The 25,429-nt window shown below is 44.4% G+C and overlaps 1 protein-coding gene across 6 annotated transcripts in view; it reads right to left on the reverse strand.

Moving 5' to 3' along the window:
* LOC310797437 (NACHT, LRR and PYD domains-containing protein 3-like) overlaps positions 1-25,429 on the reverse strand; it is a 132,829-nt gene that overhangs the window by 95,147 nt on the left and 12,253 nt on the right. For 3 of the 6 annotated variants that reach the window (XR_014553728.1, XM_083659814.1, XM_083659811.1), the window contains exons 2-9: positions 24,085-24,161; positions 22,870-22,942; positions 18,219-18,374; positions 17,484-17,603; positions 16,718-16,840; positions 11,382-11,486; positions 5,385-5,455; positions 3,081-5,085 (exon numbers count right to left, since the gene is read on the reverse strand). Coding sequence is in view for 5 of the 6 variants with exons in the window: in XM_083659814.1 (XP_083515940.1) it covers positions 3,081-5,085; positions 5,385-5,455; positions 11,382-11,486; positions 16,718-16,840; positions 17,484-17,603; positions 18,219-18,355 (2,561 nt within the window). In the remaining variant the exon portion in view is untranslated. Of the gene's footprint in view, positions 1-3,080; positions 5,086-5,384; positions 5,456-11,381; positions 11,487-16,717; positions 16,841-17,483; positions 17,604-18,218; positions 18,375-22,151; positions 22,303-22,869; positions 22,943-24,084; positions 24,162-25,429 lie in introns of those variants that run through there. The other 3 variants (XM_083659812.1, XM_083659813.1, XM_083659815.1) reach the window with 3 other exon arrangements.

Below are 25,429 nucleotides of genomic sequence, written 5' to 3' on the forward strand. Positions count from 1 at the left end.
TTCTAATTCACTGGTAACTTTAATTGGCTGGTGATCAAAAAAGTTCATTTCAAGCCCTGCAGGGAGAGCAGGTGGTGACATGGGAGTGAATGAGAAAATGACCAAATATTGATGGTTAAGACTGAATAATAACATCACTGGCTTCAAACGACCAAAACTTTTAGCCAGCGACTAAATGAATCCCCCCCAAAGTCTATAAATCCCCCCAAAATCTAATAATCCCCCCTATCTGAACAACCTAAGGGGGGAATTTTGCAACATTTTGCAAAATGAATTTCTCGCCCTGGTACGCACCATTCAGAACGCCAGAGCCTCTTCCACTACCATGGTTTATGCAGCAAAATGGGATGCGTTCCAAGCCTGGTGTGAGGGAAAGGGAGTGGAACCCACATCATGTCCCCTCCCCACTATCCTCTCATATTTACAGTCCCTGGTGGACAGAAATCTGGCTGCAGAAACCATAAAAGGTTATGCAGCAGAAATGTTGTCATGCCATGAAGGTTTTGGTGATAGAAGAGTTTTCTCCCATAACCTTCTTAGGAGATTCTTGAGAGGTTTGAGACGCAGCAGACCTGTCGTGCGCTCACTGGCCCCCCAGTGGGACCTGCCCATGGTACTGTGCGCCCTAGGTACTGCGCGCCCTCGGAGAGCCTCCTTTTGAGCCGATAGACAAAATATGTCTCAAAATGCTCTTATTAAAAACGGCCCTCTTATTGGCTCTCACTTCAGCCAAAAGAGTGAGTGACTTGTTGCTTTGTCAGTGGCACCATCATGTCTGTCTATCAGAGCAGATGAAGGATCAGCACCATCATGTCTGTCTATCAGAGCAGATGGAGGATCAGCCACCGTGTTGCCAAATCCCTCCTTTATCTCCAAGTCTCTATATAGCTCCTTCAGATCAAGAACTATCTCCTTAGAGGCTTCCTGTCCTCCTCCTCACAGAGACCCCTCTGAGGAGGAGGCACACTGCCTGTGCCCAATACGCGCTCTGACACAATATGTTTTACGCACGTCAAAAACCAGGTGGAGACAACAGCTGTTTGTCCACTAAAGAGTCCAGTCACCAGGGGCCGCCCTATCCACATAGCAGCTCTCCCATTGGTTTTGAGATGCTATCACAGAGGCCTATATGGCGACAGGAACCGAGCCCCCACAGGGCATCGGGCACATTCCACCAGAGCCATGGCCTCCTCCATGGCCCTGTTGAGGAGTATGTCTGTGGCAGACATCTGTGCAGCGGCTTCATGGGCCTCAGCTGGTCCCTTCATCTGCTTTTACCTGAGAGATGTCTCAGAGAGCTCTCTGACCCACTCAGTACTGGGAGCACGAGAAAGAAGGTAATACCTCTTTCTATGCTTCTACAAGCACTAAATAGTGCAAACCCTAAAGCAAGACAAATGGTGGGGTTTTCTTAACAGGGGTCTTCTTCCTCTAAGAGGAACATCCCCTGTCCCTCCTCCTTAAGGAAAGGTTATTAGGGCACAAAATGCTTGGCTGGGTACCTTCTCCAGGAGACTATTTATCTCCCTTTCCTCCCGAGTTTCCTGTAGAGAGCAAATGGTGCTCCATGGACATGAAAGGATAGGCTAGAATCTGATTCTCCCTATTATGTCTTAAATTAGTTTTCCCCTTTGAAAACCACACCTGCTCCCCGGGCCCGGCCCATGAGGATGCTAAGTGGTCCAAAGGGGAATACCCTGCCTGGTCACCCCAGCCTCTGAAAGGGCGGAGCCAATAGAATATAAACAAAGGTTTGAAAGTAAACCATAGTTTATAGATATTGGCGCAGCCCTTTCAGATCTGGGCACACTGCTCCACAGAATAGTGAAGAAAAATGTCTATTTTGGGAGCAGATCGATGTGCGCGTCCGCCTTATATACCCCACATGCTGCCCTCAAGGGGAGTGATGTGCAAGGGGGGCGTGGCCATGGTTGGTGACAGCAAGTACAAACAATCTTTAGTCATCGCTGACGTGAGGGATTACTATCCAACATGCACGGCCTCTGAAAGGGCTGCACCAATATCTATAAACTATGGTTTACTTTCAAACCTTTGTTCTGCTACTGAGTTGGACAAAGGGAGCAGCATTATATGAACACCATATGGATATTGGAATACATGATTGTATTTTCAAAATTTAACATTTTATATCGGAAGGGTATACGGCATTGGTGATGTTGTCGTGGTTTCTTGTCAAATATTTTCAGGGCTTGTTTATGAAGAGACTCAAGCAGCTTTAGGGATGTCTTATGACCAACATGTCATACAATAGGAGAAATGAGAAAAAATAATTGTGTTTAAAAAGATCTTGGATGTCATTTCTTAAACTAGAAAGTCAGATGCACAGTCCAGGGCTCTCTGGAAAAGTTTGAAATGACTTGGCACCCCTTCTTAGATTATTATCATAAGGAATTTGATGCAAGAACTTTAGATTAGTAGCCCCCAACATCTCTACCCTCTTCCCACCCCCCTCTTGTTCTTTCCTTGTCTCTATTATTTTGGTTTTATTTTTACACTTGGTTGTCATTGCATCACAATTATTCAGGAGATTGTATACATGTATGACATCATGCAACCATGCACCTATTTTGTATTGTCTGTCTTCTACGGGTTTTGTTTTTTCTTGTTTGTATTGCTTAAAAACGAATAAAAACTATTTGAAATAAATAAAAAGATCTTGGATGCCACAGTAGTGAGCGAGTTTCTGATCTGTCTGAAATTGGCTAGATTATATTTCAGTGTTTGGCTGATTATATGCTTTTTAAAGCACAGAGTGGGATCTACAATAACCTATTTAAACTCATCAACATTTTTTATTGATGAACATATACAACACAAATGTGATGTTGTATGAATATGATGGACTGGATTCAGACCCCAGGAAGACTAGCTGGTGCCATTGACATGAGTTAATGGGGATCCTTACTGTGTGTGTGTGTGCGTGCGTGCATGCGTGCGTGCGTGCGTGCGTGCGTGTGTGTGTGTGTGTGTGTGTGAATAAATAAATAAATACATACATACATACATCAATACTGTACATAAGTAAATAATAAATAAATAAATAAGATACCAGGACTAACCGAGCCTTCCTGCAGTTCCTCACAGCTGGGATCAGTCTCTGCCGTCCCTGATCTGATGTGTTGTAGGCCTGCAGGTCCAACACATCTAGAACCTCCTCTGACATCTGCAGCATGTAGGCCAGAGCTGAGCAGTGGATCTCAGAGAGTCTCTCCTTTGATCTGTTCTCTGACTTCATGAACTGTTGGATCTCCTGATGTACTGACTGGTCATTCATCTCCATCAAACAGTGGAATATGTTGATGCTTCTGTCAGGAGAGGATCTGGAGGTGTTCATTGTCTTCAGGTTGCTGATGGCTCTTTGGATGCTTTCTGGTCTGCTGTCTGTCTGACCCAGCAGGTCTCCTAAGAGTCTCTGGCTGGACTCCAGTGAGAGGCCATGAAGGAAGCGGACAAAGAGGTCCAAGTGGCCATTTTCACTCTGCAGGGCTTTGTCCATGGCTCTCCGCAGGAAGACATGTAGGGATTTATTACTTTCACCCCTGTATCCCTGCCTGTCCCAGTCTTTTCCCAGGAATGTCTCCAGTACTTTCTCAGCCCCGTTTGTGTAGCAGTGGAACAGGTAGACCGCAGCGAGAAACTCCTGAATGCTCAGATGAACAAAGCAGTAGACCGTCTTCTCGAAGTGCACACACTCTCTTTTGAAGATCTCTGTGCACACTCCTGAGAACACTGATGCCTCTCTGACATCAAGACCACACTCCTCCAGGTCTTCTTGGTAGAACATGAGGTTGCCTGTCTCCAGATGTTCAAACGCCAGTCTCCCCAGCTTCAGAAGAGCTTCGTTGTCAGTCTTCGTCAGCTCCTGTTGACGCCTCTCACGTCTCTCATTATACTTCTGCTTCTTCCTCTGAAACAGCAGGGAGTACGTCTCAGTCAGGGTCTTGAGTAGCTTTCCTCTCTTTGTCAGCTCCTGTTGACTCCTCTCATGTCTCTCATTATACTTCTGGTTCTTCCTCTGTGTCTGAACCAGCAGGAAGTGTGAGTACATCTCAGTCAGGGTCTTGGGAAGCTCTCCTCTCTGGTCTGTAGTCAACATGTGCTCCAGAACTGTAGCAGTGATGAAGCAGAAGACTGGGATGTGGCACATGATGTGGAGGGTTCTGGATGCCTTGATGTGGGAGATGATTGTGCTGGCCTGCTCTTTATCACAGGATCTCCTCTTGAAGTACTCCTCCTTCTGGTCATCAGTGAACCCTTGTACCTCTGTCACCCTGTCAACACATGTAGGAGGGATCTGATTGGCTGCTGCAGGTCTGGAAGTTATCCAGAGGAGAGCCAAGGGAAGCAGATTCCCCTTGATGAGGTTTGTCAACAGCACATGTACTGCTGATGTCTGTGTGACGACAGACACAACCTTTGTGTTCTGGAAATCCATTGAAAGTCTGCTTTCATCCAGGCCGTCAAAGATGAACACAACTTTACAGACAGAGAGCTGCTCTGCTGTGACCGTCTGTAATGTTGGATGGAAAACATGGAGCAGCGTGAGAAGACTGTACAGCTCATCTTTGATCAAGTTCAGCTCCCTGAACGAAAGCGGAATCACAAGACTGACATCTTGATTTTCCAAACCCTCTGCCCAGTCCAGAGTGAACTTCTGCACTGAGAAGGTTTTTCCAATGCCAGCAATGCCCTGTGTCAGGACTACTCTGATTTTTATCTCTTTTTCTTTCTTTTCATTCTCTTGGCCAGGTAAGGGTTTAAAGATGTCGTGGCACTTGATTGGAGCTTCATGGGTCTCCTCCATCTTGGATGCTGTCTCCTGTTTGAGTGGAGCATCATGGAGGGTCTTCATCTTGGACACTGTCTCCAGCTGCCACACCTCATGTTGGGTATTAACGTCTTCACTTTGTCCCACTGTGATGTAGAGCAGAGTGTAGATCCTGTTGAAGGAGGTTCCAGTCCCTGCTTCAGCGCTTCCTGCTTCAGTTCCTTCTGTCACAAATCCACATCTCTTTATCAGAATGATCTTATGCTCATCTAAAACCACCTGCAGAGCACCGTCCACTGGAAGACATGAAGGAGTAAATAAGGGTTACTCAAATACTGTATAGTATCTGGTAGTAATGTTCAGCTCACCCCAAAGTGTTGTGTGTGTGTGTGTGTGTGTGTGTGTGTGTGTGTGTGTGTGTGTGTGTGTGTGTGTGTACATAGACACAGACACACACACACACACACACACACACACACACACACACAACTGTGTATGTATATATGTTGCATGAGAAAGAACAATGTGTCTGTAGCAACACAATAAGTCCTGGTTGTAGAAATGGTGACAACAGTAGATACACTCCAAGTCTTACTTTGTACGATGCTGGTTTGACTGGATGTCTGCAGTCCAGGTCTTCGTCTGTCATCACTCGTCTTCCTCTCTCTGTGGAGATGAAGGCAATTCATTCATACAGATTAGAAGAGTTTATAAATGTAGTAAAACAACTGAAAAAGGGTTTAACTATCTTTTGTTGCTGCAAGCAGAGTATGGAATTAATGGAAACTATCAGTTGTGGTGACATCTAGTGGACATAAATCACAAGTAGGGATGTCACGATACCAAAATTATGAGTTCGATACCGATACCTGCCTAAGTATCTCGATACCGATACTGAAACGATACCACGGCAAAAAACTAAAACATCAGGAAAAGTATTGGAATAAATAGAGGGGACAAAACATGGAACTTAAAACTTATTTTATTGATTTAACAAGGTAATGCACAGCCATGTAGTCATTTTACTACATGCTGGTAGTACTGCCACCACGTGTGGCGCTGAACATGCTAGAACTTTTATTATCTAGTGTAAAATTAACATAATCTCTCCTGTAAACATATTTTAAAGGAATGTGAACCGTTTAAACTTATAAATAATATAAATAAAATATATTTTCACACAGCTGCTACACTATTATAGCTATTTGTTTTATCAAAAAAAAGTACTCTGTACTTGCAGCTCCTAAGCTTCAATAACATGAAGTACCTGATTTATGGTTAATCTAGTAATATATATTATTTTCACACATAAATGTAGGCTATTGAAATGTAGGTTTATTATGTGGTGTACCCCCCCCATACATGTAGGCTAGGTGTTTTTTACAATGAATTCGTATATCATTAATAATTGGGATTATTGTAAATATTAGGATAGGTGACATCAGATGACTGCTTACCATGTAAAAGCTTTAATAACACTGGAATTGAGGACCATAGTGTTATTAAATATTGTACATGGTATGCAGTCATCTGATGTCCCCTCCCCTAAACGTTACATGTCATGACTTGCTCCTTGCAGAGATATGTGCTCGAGCACATTGCCTCGTGTTTCACTGTAAACGAGTAGGCTATTGTGACAAGCAAACTTTTTCAGTTAAACAAGTTCGCTTGTCACACAATACTCGTTGGACTTATTTGAGGGCATGTATGTTTATCGTTCACATTCGCTAACCTTTCGGTCTTTAAACTCTTTGAACAGGTCGGGGTGCCTGTCGGCAAGATGTTTAGCCAGGTTCGATGTGTTTGAGCCTTTCGCTTGGGTCGCGTTGAAGCACCTTTTACACACTGGTTTCGATGTGTCCACGGGCTTGCCTTCGCTGTCGGCAACGTAAGCAAAATATTTCCATATTTCGCTTCGTGCATCTGCTTTTTCTACAAGCGTTGGTCGGCTTGCAAGACTAGAAGACGCCGCTGCCATTTTCGCTGTGTCTGTCCTGTATGTCGGGTGCTGCAGTGACTGAGGACTGAGTGGCCAGAGAGCGAGCAGAGAGGGAAGGGGGGAAAGTCGGCACGCCCACACATGAAGCAGACAGAGTCAGGGAGAGCTTTTTTTCACTTTTCACGAGTCACCATTGGTTCAAGGCAAGGCTGTGTTGCCTTCAAGTGAACTGGGACACAGGCTCTCAACTTTAATGCCGCTGTGTCTCTCTCCTCCGCTAACAAACACCACGGTCGCACACTGACGCAACCCATGACATTTTTTTAAGTATCGGTACTAAATTAACGTGGTATAGTATCCTTTTTAACGGCAGGGACCGCGGTAGCCTACCATACTAATACCGGTATATCGTGCAACCCTAATCACAAGTACAGGTTTGGGCAAGGAGGGCCACAGTCACATGGCCCGCAAAGGACTATGGGATATGGCCTGAGGTATTGCCACGTTCTGGCTTAAGCTGCATTCACACCGACCTATTAAAGTTTGTCGCTGGCGTCGAGTTTACATACAAAGTCAATGCAAACGAGCGATTGAGCGTATATTCGCCTGGGAGAATAATCGCTGGGCGTCCGAGCGGCAGAGACAGAGCGACAGGGAGAAAATACGCTCGTCGCTCGAGATGAAATATCCCAACTCGAGCGAAAATACGCTGGCATCAGTCGCTCGCTGTTAAATGCTGATTGGCTGCTGTGTGAGAGCGAGTCAAGGATCACTCTGGCTTGGAACAAACCGCTGGTTTATTGTGTGGCAACAAACCGCATTGACAGCCTGACAGCTGACATGAAGTGAAGTCTGTACTACCGGTATGCAGCTCGCATTAGGAGCACGCTGATAGGCTTAGCTTGTAAACAATGACGGTGGCTCGTAGTGGACAAACAGCATGACATTGCGTAACGTTATATCCCCCACATGTCCGTCATTTCGTGTGCCTGTTGATGAGCGATTTAAACAGAGCGACAGAGCGATTCCAAAGGGTTGACTTGAGCGACAGAGCGAAAAATAAATATCTCGGTGTGAACGCTCCTTTAGTGATTCAGTCTATCTTGTGAGCAGCGATGGAATATGTAGAGTACCAGGAAATAAGCGGCTCCAGCTACTTGCTGGGCCAAAAGAGATGCGTCTTGTCTCTCTGTTCCTGCATCTCTTCACAGAAAGACATGTAGCATTTTTGTTGCTAACTTGATGACACAAACATAAACCTGTCAAGTGCAGTCGATCACTGAGTACACAGATCATAGTGTGAACACTACATTACTGGTGGGCGGGATGAGACAATTTGATTGACACATGATGGACGTGCTATTGATTAAAGTAGTGTTAAAAGCAGCATCAAATTAAACAGGGTAGTGAAGCAGTACTTAATTAAAAGAAGCAGCTGCGTTTGGAAACACATTGAACTGAAATGCTGAAATTCCTTTTGAGTAAATAAATGTTAGCAAATATCGGTTATCGGCCATAACAGCAAAGTTGATATTGGTTATCGGTATCGGTAACAATTTTCATATTGATGCATCCCTAGTCTTGCTGGCCAGCCTCCCCTCCCTACCGTGAGAGGAGTCTGGCGCCGCAGGTCTCCATAATGGGATTGCCATGGGTGGCGCTTAGCGGCACTGCCCACGGAAAATAGTTTCCAACAATCCAACTTGCCGTTTTCAGCATGTACAATGAGCTAGCGTGGAGGTTTGTGCCGTTAGCTGGCTAGCTACTTAGCGTTGTTGTTTTCACTGCGGCGGCAGGGCACTGTTTACAGCGACACACAGGGAGGAGGGAGCGGAAGCCGCTCTGATTGACGTGGTCGGAGCCAATGACAGAGTTTGTAATAAGCCGGGAGCGGAGATCCGGCAGCGACTGAAACAGTCGCTCCAATGGGAGAGCAGAGTAGAGCAGGGGAGGGTTTATCCCAGTTATCCCAGACTCCTCTCCCGGTAGGGAGGTGAGGCCGGCCAGCAAGACTAATGCATCCCTAACTGGGTTGTTCAGCACACTCTACTCGGAGGCCTAATCACAGTATTTCCGAGCATTTCCAGACATTATTGGCTTGCTACACTTGTGGCTGTGAGCCAGTGTCGAAAAAGTGTGTAAAATCTAGCAGATAATGAGCACGTTTTGGACTTTTCTAATTTGGCTTCAAAACACAGTTTTTTTTATGGTGTAATTTTAATGACTTTTTGCTGTTATGTAACAAACACTTTCCCCACAAGCTGGTGCATCGACTCCACAATAGAGAACTAAAGTCACGGCCATTAAATGCTTATAAAAATAGTTTTACTGGGTCAAAGCACTCGGTTTTGTTCTGAGTGAAATGTTCTATGGTCTCTTGTGATTCCAATAATACAGATTTTACTCATGTAACTTTGCCGTCTTACTGCCACATTTTCAATGTTTTCAAGGTGCTTCTTTGGTGCTGTGGCAGCAGTGAGGGGGTGCTGCTGTGCTGCTGTGGCAGCAGTGAGGGGGTGCTGCTGAGCTGCTGTGGCAGCAGTGAGGGGGTGCTGCTGTGCTGCTGTGGCAGCAGTGAGGGGGTGCTGCTGAGCTGCTGTGGCAGCAGTGAGGGGGTGCTGCTGAGCTGCTGTGGCAGCAGTGAGGGGGTGCTGCTGAGCTGCTGTTGCAGCAGTGAGGGGGTGCTGTGGGGCTGCTGTGGCAGCAGTGAGGGGGGTCTTTTGTAAAGAACAAAGAAAACATTTAAATAACAAAAGCCCCACTTTTACCTGCTGTGTACTGCAGCAATACAGCAGAAAAGTGGCCAAACTAACCAAACTTGACCAAGTAAAAGTATTTTTATCAGCATTTGACAAAATGTCTATGGAAAAAGGAATGGAGGATGAAATCCCTTGGTTCACATCTATGGTTCATATACCTAAAGTGGGCTTGACTTTGGCTCTCCTGAATCTGTCTCTTTCTTTCGCTGCAGCAAACTTAGGTCTGTTCAGGGCTCTTAGTGTCGGGCAGTTCAAGTCTTTTCCATGATTTAATCATTTAGACCAGTACCTCAAAATGAATTGAACTTTTCAAGTGTTTTGACTTAGATTAAGCTGTCTTCATAACTTCTGTGCAACATCCTGTGTGCTTTACACATTAACTGTCATTAAGTGTAATACACCCTTTAGGACAGTAGAGGGCAGGGCATAATTTGTTATGTGAGGAAGTCAGTGTAATATGTGCATGGTCAGGTGTCAACACATGCTGTATCAATTTAAATTACAGTAATTGTACTATTTTATCCTTCTATTTCTAAATGGGGACGTAGAGACATGCAAAGTGTTTTGTTTTAAACTGGGGTTTTTTCTATTTTCAGTGATGGAGAGTAGTGAACTACATGTAATTAAACTAGTAGTTTAACTACATTTTGCAGCAACCTGCTGGTAGTTCAACTACATTCATATTTGCATCATGATTTAAGTAGTTAAAGTACATTTATTGGGCTCAGCCCACAGTAGACTAATGGAATCTGGGCTCAATGTGAGGTTGAGATTGTTTTTTGTTAATTCTTTGTTTTTTTCTCAGCTACATTCCATTGTTGGGCTGTTTATATGACTTTTCAATGTGTGGCTCCTTGTGAGGGCCTCTATTGCCTCACCTTTGTAGGCTGTATACTTGTTGATTGTATATAGTTCTCCCTGTCAGGTTGGGATTGTGATTCCTCCTACTACCTCTAGTCTGTGGGCAGTGTTTTCAGCACTGCTCCCACTTGCAGTGCATTTACTGCATTCTGTGTCTCTCTCTTTTTTTGGGTACCCAATTTTTGTTTTTAAACTTTATTATGGACCTTCTTTACTTTATCCATCATGTATTGATGCCTTATTGTTCACAATGATTGTTGATGCAGGTTCCCTGTGAGACACAGGTGTGTCTGGGAGGTCTACTCACTGATGGCTGAGTGATGTCACTATATGATTGATTTTTGATTTTTATTAAATTAAATGTGTCATGCACTTGACAGTGCCCAGCCCTCATGGGCTTACAAGACACACATATGATATATTATGCAGTACAACATACGCCAACGCCGCAGTAATAAAACTAAATCACAGCATAACATAACATTCACCATATCAGCAAAACAAAATCATTACATCATTTTCTGAACATAACATTTTGCCTTAGCTCCCATGCCTGGGAAAATATATATGTGTGTGTGTGTGTGTGTGTGTGTGTGTGTGTGTGTGTGTGTGTGTGTGTGTGTGTGTGTGTGTGTATGCATTGTTGTGTTGGGCCTGTACCCTGATGAAGGCTCTGCTGAGCTGAAACACGTAGGTCCCTGTTTGGACTTTGTTAGGCGTGCCACAATAAAGGCTTTTTCATTATTACTTCTGAAACAGTTTTTCCAAGTTCTCCTGCTCTCCACTCCTTTTTTACCTGCAAGGATCCCACTTCAACTTTTGACTCAACTTATTACATTATTGGGGTCTATTATATTGAAAGGTATTACATCCTATCAGTCAAATATTATTACAATATCAGCCAGGACATTTTACTATATTATTGGTGAAGTTATTACATTATTAGGTTCATTATATTTTGGATCAAGTTAAGTGCAGATTTTACTACATCTTCCAGATATGATTATGTTATTGAGAGCTACAGTCCTCTTACTTTGTGTCTGGGGGTCCAGGTTCATTATGTGGAGGTCTGCCTTTAGAGTGGTCACTCTTACAGCTGGGTGCTGGAGACTCTGCTCTCTGCCTGTGGTGCTGACCTCTGCAAACACAAATGTTTGATACACATCATCATTGGTTCTTTACACACACACACACACACACACACGTATATATACGGTATATATATATATATATATGGGATGGGCGATATGACGATCTTAGATCGTTCACGATCAGAATGGCTCCACGATCTGCCTTTCCAGACAGATCGTTAGAATCGCGCTACACGCAGTGCACATTCTATCAGTTGCATTTCTATGTGTGAAAGACGCTTCCCAAGTTTTCCTCCCCTCCCCCTTTTCACTTTGCAAGTGAAAAGGCAGTGCAGCAGCATGACAACACGGAGCGGAGGGGTAGGCCTAGTTGGTTTGACACACACACACACACACACACACACACACACACACACACACACACACACACACACTTAACCAGGGCTTGCCTTAACACGAAGGACCTCCCGTCATCCCAGGTGTATCATCATAGCGTTAATTAATTTGGGGACGGAGCCGGACGATAGCCTAAACACACGCTCTGCTCGTTACAATGAACAGCGTTAAAAATGACATGCCACACACACACACGCACACTAAACAGACATGCGGGCACTGGCAGAGAGACAAACAGGCAGTTCACTAACACAGATCACACCATGGTTAGAATGAATATATGTTTATTGATAAGTGAGTGTGGTGCGATTGCTCGGAGACTCTTCTAGTACAAGGCACGGCCGTGTCCGGAACCAGGATTGCTTGGAGACTCGTCTAGTACGCGGCACGGCCGTGTCAGGAACCAGGATCCCGGGGGTTGAGACTCTGAGTGGGGGTACGTCTCTGGGCGTAGCCTGCTAGGTCCTGCGCCCGGGCGTAGCCTGCTAGGTCCTGCGCCCGGGGTGAAGACCGCATCCTGGGTGGGAGCCCGCTGGGCTCGGTGTCCCAGGATAACGTACGATCTCCACCTACCCCCCCTGGTTCCTGTGTTCAGAGGACAGAGAGGCAAGATTAGGCATGTGCAAAACATATCTTTAACAGTCGGCGGGAGGAAACCGGAGTGCCCGGGGAAAACCCGCGCAGCACGGGGAGAAACATGCAAACTCCGCTCGTGCTGCCTGTAACGAGATGTGAACTAAGGGGTGTGGAGGGGGGGGTCGTGAAGACATGACAAACGGGAGAGAAGTGGTATGACAGTGAGTGTATATAGGCTACAGGTGATTGAGCTGATAGAAAGCCGGTGTGGCTCGGTGATTGGATTGGAGGAGCGCAGGTGAATGGATGGTGGATTAGAGTAGGTGGTGAGATAGACGCGGACATGGTGTGATCTTGTGTTCCTGAACCTCAGTTATCAAGCTAACTCCATATAGAGTGGAACTCGCGCAAAAAGTGTCTGAATCTCGGCTGCTCTTTTTGATAGTTTGAGTTTCATTTGCTTCAGTCGGACTTGGCAGTTATTTTAAATGCGAGGACGCATATTTGCTCCTAATCTGCCCTCATCCTGCTGCCTCGTATTCTCAGGAGAGCGCGTTTCTGCTCCACCTTATTTTCTCCCCCCCGCCTCTCTCTCACTGCTTAAAGCTCAACGCTGTGTGTGTGTGTGTGTGTGTGTGTGTGTGTGTGTGTTGAGCCGCATGTCTCTGCTCTGTCCCCACGCTCTGTCTGTCGGTCTCTCTCTCTCTCCATTAAATTAGCAAATTGACAAATGACAATCACGCAACTCAATCGCAGATAGCCAATATATTCGTCCCTTCGCCCAAACCTACTGTATAAATAACAGTGAACCAAGACATAGATGGATGGATAGATAGATAGATAGATAGATAGATAGATAGATAGATAGATAGATAGATAGATAGATAGATAGATAGTGTTTGCATGCTTGTGAACATTCTTTTTTAGCACATGAATTATTGGAAACTCAGCGTAAATGAATGACATGAAAATATTTATAAAACAAATTGTATTTTAAATTTCCATGAGTTTTCTAGGTTTCTCATGGCCGTACGAACCCTGGAATTAGTTTGGTTGTACTTGTACTGTTCAGTAACTTGCAAAATAGTCTTAAAAACCAATATGAAAAAGAATCATGATAAGATTGTGGATCGTGATCCTGCCTAAAAAAAAATCGTGATATGATATTTTTGCCATATCGCCCACCCATATATATATATATATATATATATATATATTCTATTCTATTAATTCAGAATCTTTATTGTGAATTTAAATGTGGAACACATGAATGTGTGTGTCTTGAGTGTAGTATTTTGCTGAGAGAAGATATATAGTTTTGGGAAAACATAATCCAGAGGAATATCTATTTTTGTTGAATAGCTGTTTTGCAGAACAGTGAACAGTTATGTTTTACTTTCCATCATATCCTCACTACAAGCTTTGCTTCAGGAATACAATCATCTCATACTGTGTCAACTAAACCAGTGGTTCTCAAACCTTTTCATGTTAAAGACCCATAAACGGACACAATTTAGACCACATACCCGGCATCTGATAAGATTGTTGCTTTGAGATGTCACTGTATGATCTGGTTACATGTTAGTGATGGGCCATGGAAACAGAAATGGTTTGGCAAGAAGAGGTCAAATGTAGCGTTAAGTCCAGCATGGGAATGATCGGACAAACACACACACACACACACACACACACACACACACACACACACCACTTTGGGGTGAGCTGAACTGGCACGGTGGATTTGATACCTTCACTTTTCCAGTGGAGCGACTGAGTAGTCAAGAAGAATTTAAGAAATAATTAACTATATTATATATTATAACTATATATATTATTGCAATGCAGTTCTCAAATTCTCAACGGTTTAGAAGAAGCTGTATTGATGCAACAGAGACAATGGGCCCTATTCTCCCACAGGCCTTCGGCACTAAAACGTGCCTTAACCGCAAAAAAACGTGCCTTGCGCCTGTTTTGGGACGATATCAATATGGCTTTACCTGCCAAATGCGCTTTAGGCCGAATGGGCGTGGCGCAGTCCCAGAATGGGCCGAAGTGGGCGTGTCGGCCTTAAATCTCGGCGTACTGATATCTTGGCACCTGCCTTAAATTTAGCGCTTTGCGCCTTTGAAAACCAGGCCTATTCAGTGCGCCAGTGCTCTTCTGCTGCCTCTCCCCTGTCACCCTTCTCTGTCTCTCTCTGAAACCAGGCCTATTCAGTGCGCCAGTGCTCTTCTTCCTCTTCTCTGTCACCCTTCTCTCTCTCTCTCTGACTCCCTAGCTTAGACAGGCACAACACACTTCCCATATAGGAAAAATAAATTGTAAGTTGTCTGGCCTGTCCCAGCATGCATTCTGCTTCTCCATTTCGCTACTAAATAGCAACCAAATGAGGCGAAATAGATATAAAAGGTAGATCTAAATTAATGTGTAATGGTAACACAACCTGCAATTGTACACATTTCAATATTGGACCAAATAAAACATCGAAATGAAACACCACCCTATGTGAAACATATATGTCCTCTTGAGCCTATATATACCCTGTGTGGATTTAACGTGATTTAGATAAGTGACAGCGGAACGCGCTGCGGAACGCCTTCTACTGTCATGTGCTATACTGTGATGTCCGCTCCAATAACTTGGCCCAACCTCACATTTAGTTTTACAATAAAAACACATTTATGCAATGACTTTACATAATGTAGGGTATATTTATGTACATCATTCTACCTGCAGCAGGGGAGAGAAAACGATATCGTTCTGGACAAACTTTCACCAATATAAAATTAATCTCATCATATAGGGATAGGCTATATTTTTCTAGCTGATGCATTTAGAACATTCTTTTCACTTTGATCTTGCTATAGTGTAGCGTATTTACATGCTTGCAGTATTTAAACTGCAGAATAATAGCCTATAATGACAGACAGACTGGATGAAGGGCTTTCGTCTGGTTTTGCGGGATCACTGGAATTGGAGCTAAAAAGGCAAGCGTGGGATTCGTTTATTGCAGTTATCCAATGAGCATGACGGTGCATAATTTTACGCTTAAAAGGCGTGGTTGTAATGGTTGAGGCTGCGTCTAGCGCCAGCACGACGATATCAAGTGCGCTGGTCCACGCCCACTGATTTGCGCTGTGCCAGGCGTTCGGCCTAGAAACAGCGCCGATGCAACGATAGGGACCAATAACTCTCTCACTCTCACACACACACACACACACACACACACACACACACACACACACACAGCACTTTGGGGTGAGCTGAACTGGCGCGGTGGATTTGATACGTTCCTATTTCCAGTGGAGCGAGCGAGTAGTCGAAGGTAATTCAAGAAATAATGAAGTATATTGCGATGCCGTTCTCAAATACAGCTCCAGTAGTCTGCATTGTCAATGTTGTACCCGACGTGAGGCAGAAGTTAAACTCACATCTGACTGTTTAGAAGAAGCTGTAGTGATGCAACAGAGACAATAACTCAGAGGATTTGCTTCATGGTGGGAAAGGACATGATGCAGATAAACATGGTGGACTGTGAGGGATTTTGTGAGCTACTGAACTACATTGAGAACCAGGCTGTCGCGTCCCCCCAAAGCACAAGCCACACTGATTTATTTATTTATTCATTGTGGTATGCAGCGTTAATGATTAACCGATTAATTGACTGTTAACGTGTTCAATTAAAGGTCCTTACACACCGAGCACGTCAATAATATTTTCCGAACCTATATCGGTCAATGCAACCGTGCATATCAACGGCGAAGTTTCGCCCAGCGTTATTGCGGTGTTTATTTTTTCGAACCACGGTCGATTTTTCAGAAATTCGCTTCCGACGTGTACAGATCTGTGGCTGTGATTGACAGGTGGGTCAAAACTCGCATCGCAATTTCGTGCCGTATATTCGCATCGCTCTTGATGTGTAAGGACCTTAAGGGTTAAGGAAAATGCATGAAATTCCCATCCCTATATGAAACCCATGACCAAAATAGTCACACATCACACAACTTAGACCACACACCCCTATATGATAAAATTGTTGCTTTTAGATGTTTTATTACAGAAAGTGTATGAAACCCATGACCAAAATAGTCATGCATTGTGTCATTGTGCTACTTATGAATGGAAGAATAGTGAAAATAACTTATTGCCGTTTTTAGCTGGGGACCCCTGGAACCGCCTCAGGGACCCCACTTTAAGAACCACTGAACTAAGTAACAGCGAAGGGAACCAATTCTACAGAACATGTTCCTTCATCATCATTACTCAAGTCTTCTCAGGTAGGCTGACAGTATAACAGTCCTCTTACCTTGTGTCTGAAGGTCCAGGTTCATCACTGAAGTTTGGATGAAGAAAACCTTTAGACAAGTCACTCTTCATAGACAGGTAGCTGGGTACTGGAGACTCTGCTCTCTGCCTGTGGTCCTGACCTCTGAAACAGACATGTGTTATACACATCATTAGAATTATTGTGACGGCTGCACCAAATCGCCACACATCGTGTCAGTAAAACACCCTTACAAAACGCCTTTCCCTTTGTTCATCAGTTAGTTTGTAGCACATTTTACGCTTACAATACACATATCATCACCACCACCACATAACAAAACGACACATAGGCTTTGTTTAAAACATGGTCAACATTTAGTAGCATTATTGATATCATGTTTCTCATTTGAGTGCACACATTTGAGTTAACATGTTTCTATCATTTTGCTGTGGTTTATAGAAGCTCCTTTCTTTCTCCTCCTCCATGCTGATCCACACGTGTGTCTCACTGGGAGTCGTCCGCCACCTCTTCCAGACCTGGACAGGCAAAGACTGAGCAACCGTTCTGGACCCTACTAAATACCAATGGTGGGGTGGTGGAACCTCATAGACAACAAACGGAGTAAGGATACACTGCAGGCATAGTTGATGACGCAAGTGCACTCTGTTTTGTTTCCGAGCGCGGAATAAATGTTGTAATGTGAAAGCTGACCAGAGGGGAGAGGGGATGGGGGCAATCGTTCCCGGGTGCGTAACGGAACGGAACAGAACGAAAGCAATCGTTCCCAGTGAGGAAGCAGCCTTACTTTGTGTCTGAAGGTCCAGGTTCATTACTGAAGTCTTTGCCGATGTCTTTAGACCGGTCACTCTTCATAGACACACAGCTGGGTACTGGAGACTCTGCTCTCTGCCTGTGGTACTGACCTCTGAAACAGACATGTGTTATACACATCATTAGTTCTAGTAAATACAGACAACAATGCATGTGATGTTGCATAATTTGCAATGTATTGTGTGTTTGTTAGTGTGATGAAGATCACACTGTAGGTCTTGATTAGTTTGCTTCAATGTGATGGTTTCAGCACGGTGCTCATGTTCTCTGTCATGTGTTGGTTGGCCTGTCTCATGTGTGCTACTGTAGTGCTTTCAAACTGTTTGTGCCCAAGGCAAGTCAAGGAGGTTTCAGGAGGTCCCCAGCAGAAAGGGGAATATTTTATTTTCATTATAATTGCATAAGTAACACAATGACAGAATGTACGACTGTGGTCATGGGTTTCATACACTTTCTGTACTGAAACCTCTAAAAAAAGAATGTTTTAATCAAATGGGGGTCCGTTGTCTAATTTGTGTCAGTTTAGGGGTGCTTGACGTGAAACAGTTTGAAAACCACTGATCTATAAAGTTCCAAACTCACGCCCTCTTTGGCATCCGCACAAGGGATTTCATCCACCTTTTTTGGGGGCCCATGGTCCTCCATCCAGAATAATGTTTGGCCCTTGATAGAAAATAATGTGGCACCCCTGGTATAACAGTCATCTTACTTTGTGTCTGAAGGTCCAGGTTCATTACTGAAGTCTTTGCCGATGTCTTTAGACCAGTCAGTCTTCTTAGACAGAGTCGGACAGCTGGGTACTGGAGACTCTGCTCTGCTCTCCTCTTCCTCCACACACACACTCATCTTCTGGACTTCAGTCAGTCTGAAAGAAGCGCACACACACACACACACACACACACACACACACACACACACACACACACACACACACACACACAAATACCGTATTTCCGCTAATAGTGGCCCCTATTCAATTACAGGCCTCTGCTCTAATATAGGACGGGGGCACGGCCTGTGCGGACAAATAAAGGCCCCTCCCTCAATACAGGCCGGGTCAAAAAAAAAAAAACGAAGGAGCAAAAACTACGGTGAATACGGTACTGTAAATTTCCCATAACAACGCATCTACCGTGTGACGTAAACGGACGTAACGCAGACAAACCAGAGAAATACAAACATGGAACCGACCAAACAAACCAGACGAAAGTTTGACGTTAAGTTTAAAGAGCGCGTTGTGCAATATGCAGCGGAAAATTCGGGACAGCAAGCTGCAAGGCACTTTGACATTGACCCGAAGAGAATCCAATACTGGAAAAAGCAGAAGAATGAACTGCGTTTAGCTGCTGACAAGAAAAGAGCACGGCTAGCTGGTGGTGGGCGGAAGAAAGTTAGCTTAGAGCTAGAAGCTACACTTTCAGCGTGGGTCTACTCAATGCGGGACAAACACAACCGAGTCTCGAGGAAAATGATACAAAACAAAGCGAAGGAGATCTTCTCTTCAGTGGGTGATGCAGACAAGGGGTTTGTTGCTAGCAAGGGCTGGCTCGACAAATTTCTGAAACGTAACGAGCTTTCACTTCGGCGTCGCACCACCATGGCACAGAAGGACCCAGATCTCCTCACTGAGAAACTCGTTTCGTTTGTGGATTTCTTTGGCAAGGCTGTCAGCTCTAAAGGGATTTTGGAGAAGGACATTATTGCAATGGATGAGACTGCGGTTTGGTTTGATATGGTGTCCCCCACCACCATCGATACACGGGGTGCAAAGAGTGTGGCTCTCCAAACCACAGGACACGAGAAAAGCCATCTTACCGTTGTCCTCGCTGCCAAGGCTGACGGTACCAAACTCAAGGCATACATCGTCTTCAAGGGGGCGATACGTGAAGTGAAGGCAATGCAGCAAACGGTCCCCCGTGCTGTGGTTGCCACTTCTGTGAATGGTTGGATGAATGACACCCTCACCACACACTGGCTGCTGAATGTTGTGGGGAAATTCAACTTCACCCCGAGGGTTCTGGTGTGGGATTCATACCGCTGTCACATCAGTGTTGCCACCAAGGCTGAACTGAGAGGTGGCTACAACATCACAACAGCAGTGATCCCGGGAGGCTGCACAAAGTACATCCAAGCCCCCGATGTGATGTGGAATCAGCCCTTCAAGCAGAGCCTGCATGATGCCTACGACCAGTGGATGGCTGGGGACGCAGATAAGCAGTACACAGCTGGAGGTGGAAACCTAAAAGCGCCTGCCCGACGCCTGCTTGTGGACTGGGTGATCGCCGCCTGGGACAAGCTGGACAAGGATCTGATCAAAAAGTCCTTCCAAGTTTGTGGACAGTCTGTGAAAACTGACGGGAGTGGAGACAACCTCATCCACTGCTTCAAGCAGGGACAGCCCTGCGCCGCTGGACGGGAGGCTCTCGCCCAGCTGCGTCAGCGGGAGCAGGAGAACAGACAGGCAGCCGAGGATGAGGAAGATGAAGAGGAACTGGTCAACAATGAACTTGTTGTTGTGGATGATGTTGATGATGATGAGGACGCGGAGGATACCGACATACTAGATGAGGAGGAGGAGGATACTGAGTGAGTGAGTGAGTGAGTGACCACCTGTAATTGCACTTTCTGTTAATTTTTTAAAGGTAAGCTGCAATATTTTTGTATTACCGTATATCTATTTTGGTAGGCTATTTTTCATTTGGACTGTGTGCACTTTAACCGCTATAAACTGGCTGGCTACCGTATTACGGTAATGTTTATTCCTACCTCAGGGTATTTTATTTAAGTTTTGATATGGTACCGTATGTTACCATATTTGCAGCTGAATCTGATTGTTATTAACCTTGGCAGTGCCTTACACTGTTACACTGTTTACATAGAGTACTTACCTCAGCTCAGAGTTGCGTTATGTTTTCTGTGTGTGAATATGAATGTGTGAATGTGCTGTGAATGTCATGATGTTATCTATAGTATTGTTATGGTCGTTATACTGTATGCTGTAAACTGACTGTTTACATGGAGGAGGCCTCTCTGATTTGCTTTGTTGCCACAGGGCGTATTTTCACTGTGAGGTAATTGTGAAGCTGAATCTGTTCTTATTGACTGCTGAAAACTGGCCAGTCTGGCATTTGTTTTGTTTTTACATGACATTGGGCACATATTTTGCAATAAAAGTCATGAAAATAAAGGAGTATGTCCATGAGAGTTTAATTTTAAGAAATAAAGGCCTCGCTCTAATACAGGCCTCTGCTCTAATATAGGACGGGGGCTCTCTGCGGCTCAGTAAATAAAGGCCCCGTCCTATATTAGCGGAAATACGGTATCTTTATTTGCGTTCACATTTAGAAAAGTACAATACTCCTTGGACACAAACAATAATAGATGTGCAAATAATGATAAATCTCACAATGAAAAATGTATCTAGTCTGAGTGAGTCTATGGAAAAAGGAAACAGCCATTTTGTGTCTCAAAGGTAGGATCAACACAGGTGCAACCAAAACATTAATGAGGGCCCCTGGGCACTGGAACACCTAAATGGAATGGAAGTTGGAAACAATCATTAATGTTTTGGTTACACCTGTGTTTACCCTGCCTTTGAGACACAAAATGACCACTGTGAAAATGGTTGCAGAAATAGAGCAGAATTTTGCCAGTGCCTTTCTGTAGCTTTTTGGGCTGTCCTGCCCTCTGCAGGCCACTTCACAGCCAGCCTGTGGACATTACCTAGGCTTCCAAATATAAACAGCAGCAATTTACGTTTGTACCCCAGCTGTATAATAGCATCCTTGAGCAGTTGGTACAGAGGAAGAAGCAGAAAGTGACTTTGCTGGTTCTACATTGCAAGCAGTGGTGTATTGCCAACACAGTCTCACAGACAATTGTAAAATGGTAACGTTCCGAGATTTTAGGGTTAGGATAGGGGGAGGGGTTAGAAACGGAAAATCTCCATAAACCACGCCCACCCCTGTAGAAACATATGTTACCATTTTACAATTTTGGAGCCGAAATTGTAACATAGCAACGTCGGTCCAAAAACGTTGCTATTTTACAATTTTTTGGGAGATCGGGTTGGTATTGCAGGGTAGATGCAGATCGACGGCGTATACCCTACCCACTTATTTTTCAGCTGGCTTTGTGTCTGCACTTCTACTGGCAGATTCCACTGGGATACGTTGCATTATGACTGCGAGGAAGACACTGGAGCTGGTCGCAGCCTGTCTAGCACCCTGTGCAGACTACAGTGACGTTTGTCACCTGCTGTCGCCTGCTGGTAGCTTGGTGCTGCAGCTTGATTGGCTGTCTTCCAGTCTTTCCGTCTTCAATTGGTCGATTTCAAATTGGTCCCTCCTTTCGTCGCTGCCGTCCGACGCTCATCTCTTTGCAAAGCATGCTGGGATATCAGGCGGCAGACGGCAGAGGAGGGGGCAGTTTGAAATCGACCGATTGAAGATGGAATGCGTAGTCAGTGAATGCCTGGGTCCACCAGATGCAGTGCTTCGCGGCACGGTCCTGAAGCTTCCGCTCTGTTCCGCTAAATGCGCCCTGTGCATTTTCACTTCCCACTTCGAGTTGTGTCAAGCAGCACAGAGCAGGCTAACCTGACGCTGCCACATTCACTGTTCACATTTGTTTCACAACCTACATCCATCTGGGTTTGACCAAGCTACCCTGCTGAAGAGGGCGGTCACTTTTTTCAAGCTACTCGGCAGGTGATTGGATGGACCGTCTGTCTGTCACCGTCTGGGCGTGCCAACGCCAACCAATCAGATCGACTTGCCTTCATGACGCAGCTGCAGCGCCTGGAGAGAATTGTAAACAGCTAGGACTACAATTGAATGTTAAGAGCTAAATGAGGAAGGGCTTTGCCCGAAACGTCACCTTTTTTTGTGGTCAAATAAATATTTGGGAGCAGCTGCCAGTGTGCGGACTCTATTTTTATTACTTATTTGCACTTCGGTCCACCTCTATGATCATGGCAATAACATCAGCCAAATGCTTTGATACAATATAATGATTTAACGCTACTATTTAGCATTAAGGACTGGTGAATTTTAACATATCTGTCAGTGGAATGGTAGATATTTACCCATGAGAATGTTATTTGCTTACTTTTGTGATAGTAAACTAAACGGAGAAAAGACGGCCGTGTGGTGTTGTTGTTACATAATCTGCTGGTCTTGAGGCACCATTGGATAAAATGATAAGATAAGATATGTATAATTGCATATTATCAAATCAAATCAAATCAAGCAGAGGGGGTGGAGCAATGACCGGGACAGCAGGGGGAATTGGCCAAGTACAACTGGGGAGAAAATGGGGAAGAAACAGGAAGGGGGGGTGGATGTGAAGGTGTGTGGTACCTGTGTGGATACAGACTGGACTGTCCTTTGATGCGCTCAGCCCATTCACCAGCTGCCCTCTGAAGGGGAGAGTCTGCAGAGACAACCCTCAGTCACTCACCAATCACAGCATCACATAGAATAGCACTTCTGTTCTGAAGACCAATCACAGCATCATATAAAATAGCACTTCTGTTCTGAAGACCAATCACAGCATCATATAGAATAGCACTTCTGTTCTGAAGACCAATCACAGCATCACATAGAATAGGACTCCTGTTCTGAAGACCTATCACAGCATCACATAGAATAGCACTCCTGTTCTGAAGACCTATCACAGCATCACATAGAATAGCACTTCTGAAGACTTGAGTCTGACTCGTACTTTGATGACTTGAAAAGGTTTCTAAAGTCTTGACTTGAGATCTTGTGTTTGTGTAAATGACTTAGATTGAAAGTGATGAGATTTGTTCCAGCGGACGACTGAATTTAAATTCTGTTTTCAGAATTCCTATGGAATGATTAAATTGATTGAAGTTGAAACTGATGATAGAAATCAGACTCATGATGCTCTTACCAGGTTGTGATCCTATTCAAAGCATATTGCATTGAAAAGTCCTGGATATTTAGTTTGATTTCACATATTAAATTGGGACTTGATCACTGCTCTGTCAGATGTGTCGCTGCACTAATGTGACGATGACAGATTCCTCCACATTAGCAGCACTTGGTGACTGAAGTTATTCTTCATTTTGTGTTCTGATTATTCACATGTAATTATCTACTGATTTCTATCCACATATTCCTCTAACACAGCACTTTTCAAAGTGTGAGGAGCGCCTCCACTGGGGGGCGCCAGCCAACTTCAGGGGAGGCGCGACGTGGCGCGGAGAAATCAGAGAGAAGAAAATGCACAGCCTCCACTGGATATGTCCGCGCCGTCACAAAAGTAGCCTATGAGGTTGTCTGCAGAGAGCCTGCGTGGCGTGCATACCCTCTGATGACGGAATTTACACTGATTAATTATTTTTAAATGTACAAAAAGCAAAAGTAGATGTCTGGACATTGTAATTGATTTGTGCATTACCCAACCCATGCCAACGGCACACAGCAATTAATTTCACCAACATGCAAGATGCAACAATGTAGTGACTTACTGGAAAGCCACTATTAGAAGTTTTCAATACAAAGCTGTGATTGAACAACATTGACCAGCATGCAATGGGAAAAACTCACCAAGTCACCTGAGGAAGAGGAGAGAATGGCTTGGAGGTGAACAAACAAGCACAGGGCCAGTTGGATAATCACCTGACCTGAAAAAGATTCAGACAAAATTGAAAATCTCACCTACTCAATCATACAAAATGAGGTAAAGCACAACATTAAATTGATTTTGGCATTTTTTATGAGGATGTAATTTAAACAAGTTATCAAAATGACAACTGTATTTTACTCAGTATCTTCTATCTAAATTATATTATAAAAAGGAGCAAGTGGGCAATGTTTATTTGTTCTCTGTTTCAATTTTTGTCCCGCTGATATTGTCATACGAGGTATTGTGACATTGCTGATGATTGTCAAAATGAGTACGGTGCGCCCACATCCCCTCGAACCCCACAGTGACTTAGGGTCACATATCCTACAAGCCAACGTGCACATTCAGCGGAGGAGTGATGTCATCTAGGACAACATGGCCCCTATTCTCCCACAGGCCTTCGGCACTAAAACGGGCCTTCGGCGCTAAAAAACGTGCCTTGCGCCTGCCTCGGGAAGATATCAACATGGCTTTAGGCTGGTAAATGCGCTTTAGGCCGAATGGGCATGGCGCACTCCCTGAATGGGCGAGAATGGGCGTTTCGGCGTTAAATATCGGCCTAATGATATCTTCCCACCTGGCTTAAATTTAGCGCTTTGCGCTTTTGAAAACCAGGCCTATTCAGTGCGCTGGTTGCGTGGAGCGCTCCCCTCTGGCTCCCCTCTGTCACCCTTCTCTGTGTCACTCTCTCCCTCTCTCCTCAGTCTGACAGGCACAATACAACTCTCTCTCTCTGACTCCCTCGCTCCGACAGACACAACACACTTCTCATAGGAAAAATAAGTTGTAAGATCACTGCCTGGCATCCCAGCATGCATTGTGGTACTCCATTTCGCTACTAAATAGCAACCAAATGAGCCGAAAACCTATATTAAGGGAGGATCTAAATAATGTGTAATGGTAACACAACCTGCAATTGTAGAACATTTCAATATTGGACCAAATAAAACATCGAAATGAAAACACCACCCTATGTGAAACATATATGTCCTCCTGGGCCTATATATATCTCTTGTCGATTTAATGTGATTTAGATAAGTGACAGTGGAACGCGCTTCTACTGTCATCTGCTATACTGTGATGTCCGCTCCAATAACTTGGCCCTACTTCACATTTAGTTTTACAATAAAAACACATTTATGCAATGACTTTACATAATGTAGGGTATATTTATGTGCATCATCCTTCCTGCAGCAGGCGAGAGAAAATGATATCTTTCGGGACAAACTTTCACCAATCTAATAGGCTATATTTTTCTAGCTGATG

The sequence above is a fragment of the Poromitra crassiceps genome, assembly GCF_964638095.1.
Source record: "Poromitra crassiceps genome assembly, chromosome: 2".
NCBI lineage: Eukaryota > Metazoa > Chordata > Actinopteri > Beryciformes > Melamphaidae > Poromitra > Poromitra crassiceps.